Genomic DNA, 3,347 nt, shown 5'->3' with positions numbered 1-3,347 from the left:
ACTCAAGTTTTTCGATTATAATTTTGATTTATACTTATACGTTATTGGTATATTCAAATGTAAATTTTTGTCAACAAATTCTAAAACAGTGAAACATAAAATCTACTTGGTTAATTTTAGCACATATATCATCATTCTGTCCTTCTATTTGATGATCTAGAACATTCGGATTGCAGGATCCATCAGAAAAAGGGAACTATAAAACCTATTTTTCCAAACACATCACTCTCTCCTCTCCTACACAGTCACATCCTCTCTGATTGTGACATTAACCCTAAGTTTTTATATATATATATAAATCTCACTATTATAAAATTTCCCCAAAATGGGGAAAATATCTATTTGAGGAGAGAGAAAAATATCTGTCTCATCTCAAGTCTCACCTTCCTTAATTAAATCCATGCCATTCTCTAAAGGGAAAGGGCTAAAATGGAAAATACAAAACAAAAAAATTACATCTTTTTTTCACTTTGTTTCTATAATTAGTACTGATTCTCTCTTCCTTTCAACACCTACTCTCTCTCTCTCTATCTACTTTCTATCACCTCATCTCCTTTCACAGTCTATATTTCCACTCTTTTAGTGATATACCTTATTGTTTTAGAATTTTGTAGAGAGAGGGCAAGTGAGGTTAATTGAGTTTGAAAAAAGTAAGGAGGACCCAGATCATGAATCGTCCTGGGCGGCGAGTGAAGGAGGAAATTCCAGCGTCGGGTTCATCAGGGACGACGACGGCGGCGTCTCCTCAGCCAATGGAAGGGCTACACGAAGCGGGACCTCCGCCGTTTCTGACGAAAACATATGAAATAATAGAAGATATTGGAACAAATCATATTGTGTCTTGGAGCAGAGGCAACAATAGCTTCGTGGTTTGGGATCCTCAATCTTTTTCCTTAACTCTTCTTCCCAAATATTTTAAACATAGCAATTTCTCCAGCTTCGTTAGACAGCTTAATACCTATGTAAGTTCTAATTCTTTCTTCTTCTTTTTCTCTTCATATCTATATTTGTAACGTTATTATTCCCATTCAATTAAGTTAATATATAATAAATTTTTTTATGTTGCTTTCGAGTTTTTTTATTAATAAAATATTGATAGATCTGAAATCAATATTTTATTTTTTCCGATTAGGGATTTAGAAAAGTGGATCCAGATAAGTGGGAATTTGCTCATGAAGGTTTTTTGAGAGGGCAAAAACATCTTTTGAAGCTGATTCGGAGGAGGAAAGCGTCGCAACCGAACGCTTCTCATCAAGCTCCGGATTCTTGTGTTGAGGTCGGCCGATTTGGGCTCGACGGAGAAGTCGATCGGTTGCAACGTGATAAGCAGGTTAGTTAAAATTGAATAAAATGAGTAAAATGTTGTAGAACTTATGGCTTATATGCAGTGTTAATCTAATAGTAAACAGAAAAATTGATGAAGTTATTATATATATTTTTGTTTGAAATTTATAATTATGTTCTCGTAATTTTTTAGGTGTGATTTTCGCAGTTTTTAATACTATTGTAAGTTGTAGAAAATTGTGTTCATTTTTTCTCCATTTTTTTTTTCTTTTCAAAGTCAAAATTAGGAAAATTTTGAGTTGTTAGCTAATTTTTTTTTTTTTTAAAAAAAAACTAATTTCTAAAGATCATCTTTCTAGTTTTGAAAACATTTCTAAGAGGTAGTTAAGTATTTACAATCTAATTAAAAAAGAAAATCAATGATTATTAAAAGTCTTTTAACTTTTAAAATGACATGGATTCTGAGTAATAGTATAGACATATAATTAAAAGTTAATGTTTATAAACTTATAATTGGAAGCCTAGTTTGTAAACTTAATTTTGAAAATTTAAAAGTCAAATGTTATCATACTATACTATAATTTTCATTATTCGTTTTGTTTTCTTAATGGTAATTTGCTTGTTTTCTCACATTTTCTTTACCGTAATTTACAGAATAAATGTTTTTAAAAAGTATAATTGTTTAATAACTATTTTCCTGACTCTTTTAGTTTTTGTTTTGCTTATAAATACTAATTTGCCCAATTGGTTTCTTGTTTTTTAAATCTAATTTTTGGAGGTGCTTAAAAAGGCAAATATTATGGAAGCTAAGAAAATTGGTTTTTTTTTTTTTTTTCTCTCAAAATTTTGCTTAAATTTCAAGTATATTCTGTTAGAAAAATCAATTTTTAAATCTAATATTTGTTAACTACATATTGCAAAATATATATATAAAACTTATTTACATAGCAAAATTCATGGAACTCTTTATTTCGTAAATGGAAGCTAAAACAGGAGGTTAATTAATTTACCAATTGGACTAAAGATTTATAATTGATATTTTGTTTGGAAAGGTATTGATGGCAGAGGTAGTGAAGCTAAGACAACAGCAACAAAACACAAAAACGTATCTCCAAACAATGGAACGTCGTTTAAAGAAGACAGAGACAAAACAACAGCTAATGATGAACTTCTTAGCAAGAGCAATACAAAACCCTGATTTCATCCAACAATTAATCCACCAAAAAGACAAACACAAAGAATTGGAAGAAACCATCAATCGAAAACGAAGACGACACATCGACCAAGGCCAACCTGACTTTGAAGACGAAGAAGAAAAAGAAGATGATTATGATCATCTACCTCCATTCGTCAACGACGACATCGAAATGGATGTCGACTTACTTCCCATTGGTGACGAAGAGCATCTAATGAAATACCATGTCCCTAAGAAAGAAATAATGGATGAGAACTGTGAGAGAAATGTTGATAATATTGAAGATTTGAATGAAGGGTTTTGGGAGAATTTGTTGAATGAGGCCAATGAAGAAGATCATTATGGATTTGGAACTCATGGCTTTAAGGAACAACAGGATTATAAGGATGAGGATCATCATGGGAATAATGAATTGGTTGATCACTTTGCTTTTTTCACTTCCAATAATCTTAAATAAACCTACAATTCTTTTTATATATATTTTACATGGGAAGAGGGAGCCATTTGCCCATTGATAAGTTTTTTGCTTTTTTTTATTTATTGCAAAGTATTGCAAATTACAATGTTGCTTTGTTTGAAGTTCTTGGCATTTAATTGGGGGATCTCAAAAGATACAATATTGGAACCACAAGTTAACATTTTCTTCTTTTGCCTATAGCTAGCTACTTTCTCTTTTTTTCCAATTTGATTGCCACACTTGAAGACAATTCAATTTAGTCTATGGTCGAAAGATTTGTTTTCTTTCTTGCAAAAATAGCAAATGTCTCGTTCAATTTAGAAAGAGGAATCAAAATTGAAAAATCTAAAGTACTTTAATTGATTCATGGACTTCATCTGATTACTATGGGAGATTGTCATATGATTACGT

General features: G+C 31.0%; 1 protein-coding gene across 1 annotated transcript; it reads left to right on the top strand.

Moving 5' to 3' along the window:
- The first annotated feature begins 472 nt into the window (after positions 1 to 472).
- On the top strand, positions 473 to 3,140 carry LOC101218269 (heat stress transcription factor A-6b). The gene is made up of 3 exons (XM_004134385.3): positions 473 to 962; positions 1,133 to 1,330; positions 2,337 to 3,140. Exons 1-3 carry the CDS (start codon positions 669 to 671, stop codon positions 2,934 to 2,936), a joined length of 1,092 nt encoding a protein of 363 aa, XP_004134433.1. The 5' UTR covers positions 473 to 668; the 3' UTR covers positions 2,937 to 3,140.
- The last annotated feature ends 207 nt before the right edge of the window (positions 3,141 to 3,347 follow it).

This window comes from Cucumis sativus, chromosome 3 (assembly GCF_000004075.3).
Source record: "Cucumis sativus cultivar 9930 chromosome 3, Cucumber_9930_V3, whole genome shotgun sequence".
Classification (NCBI taxonomy): Eukaryota; Viridiplantae; Streptophyta; class Magnoliopsida; order Cucurbitales; family Cucurbitaceae; genus Cucumis; species Cucumis sativus.
This window is presented reverse-complemented; position numbering and strand designations above follow the sequence as displayed.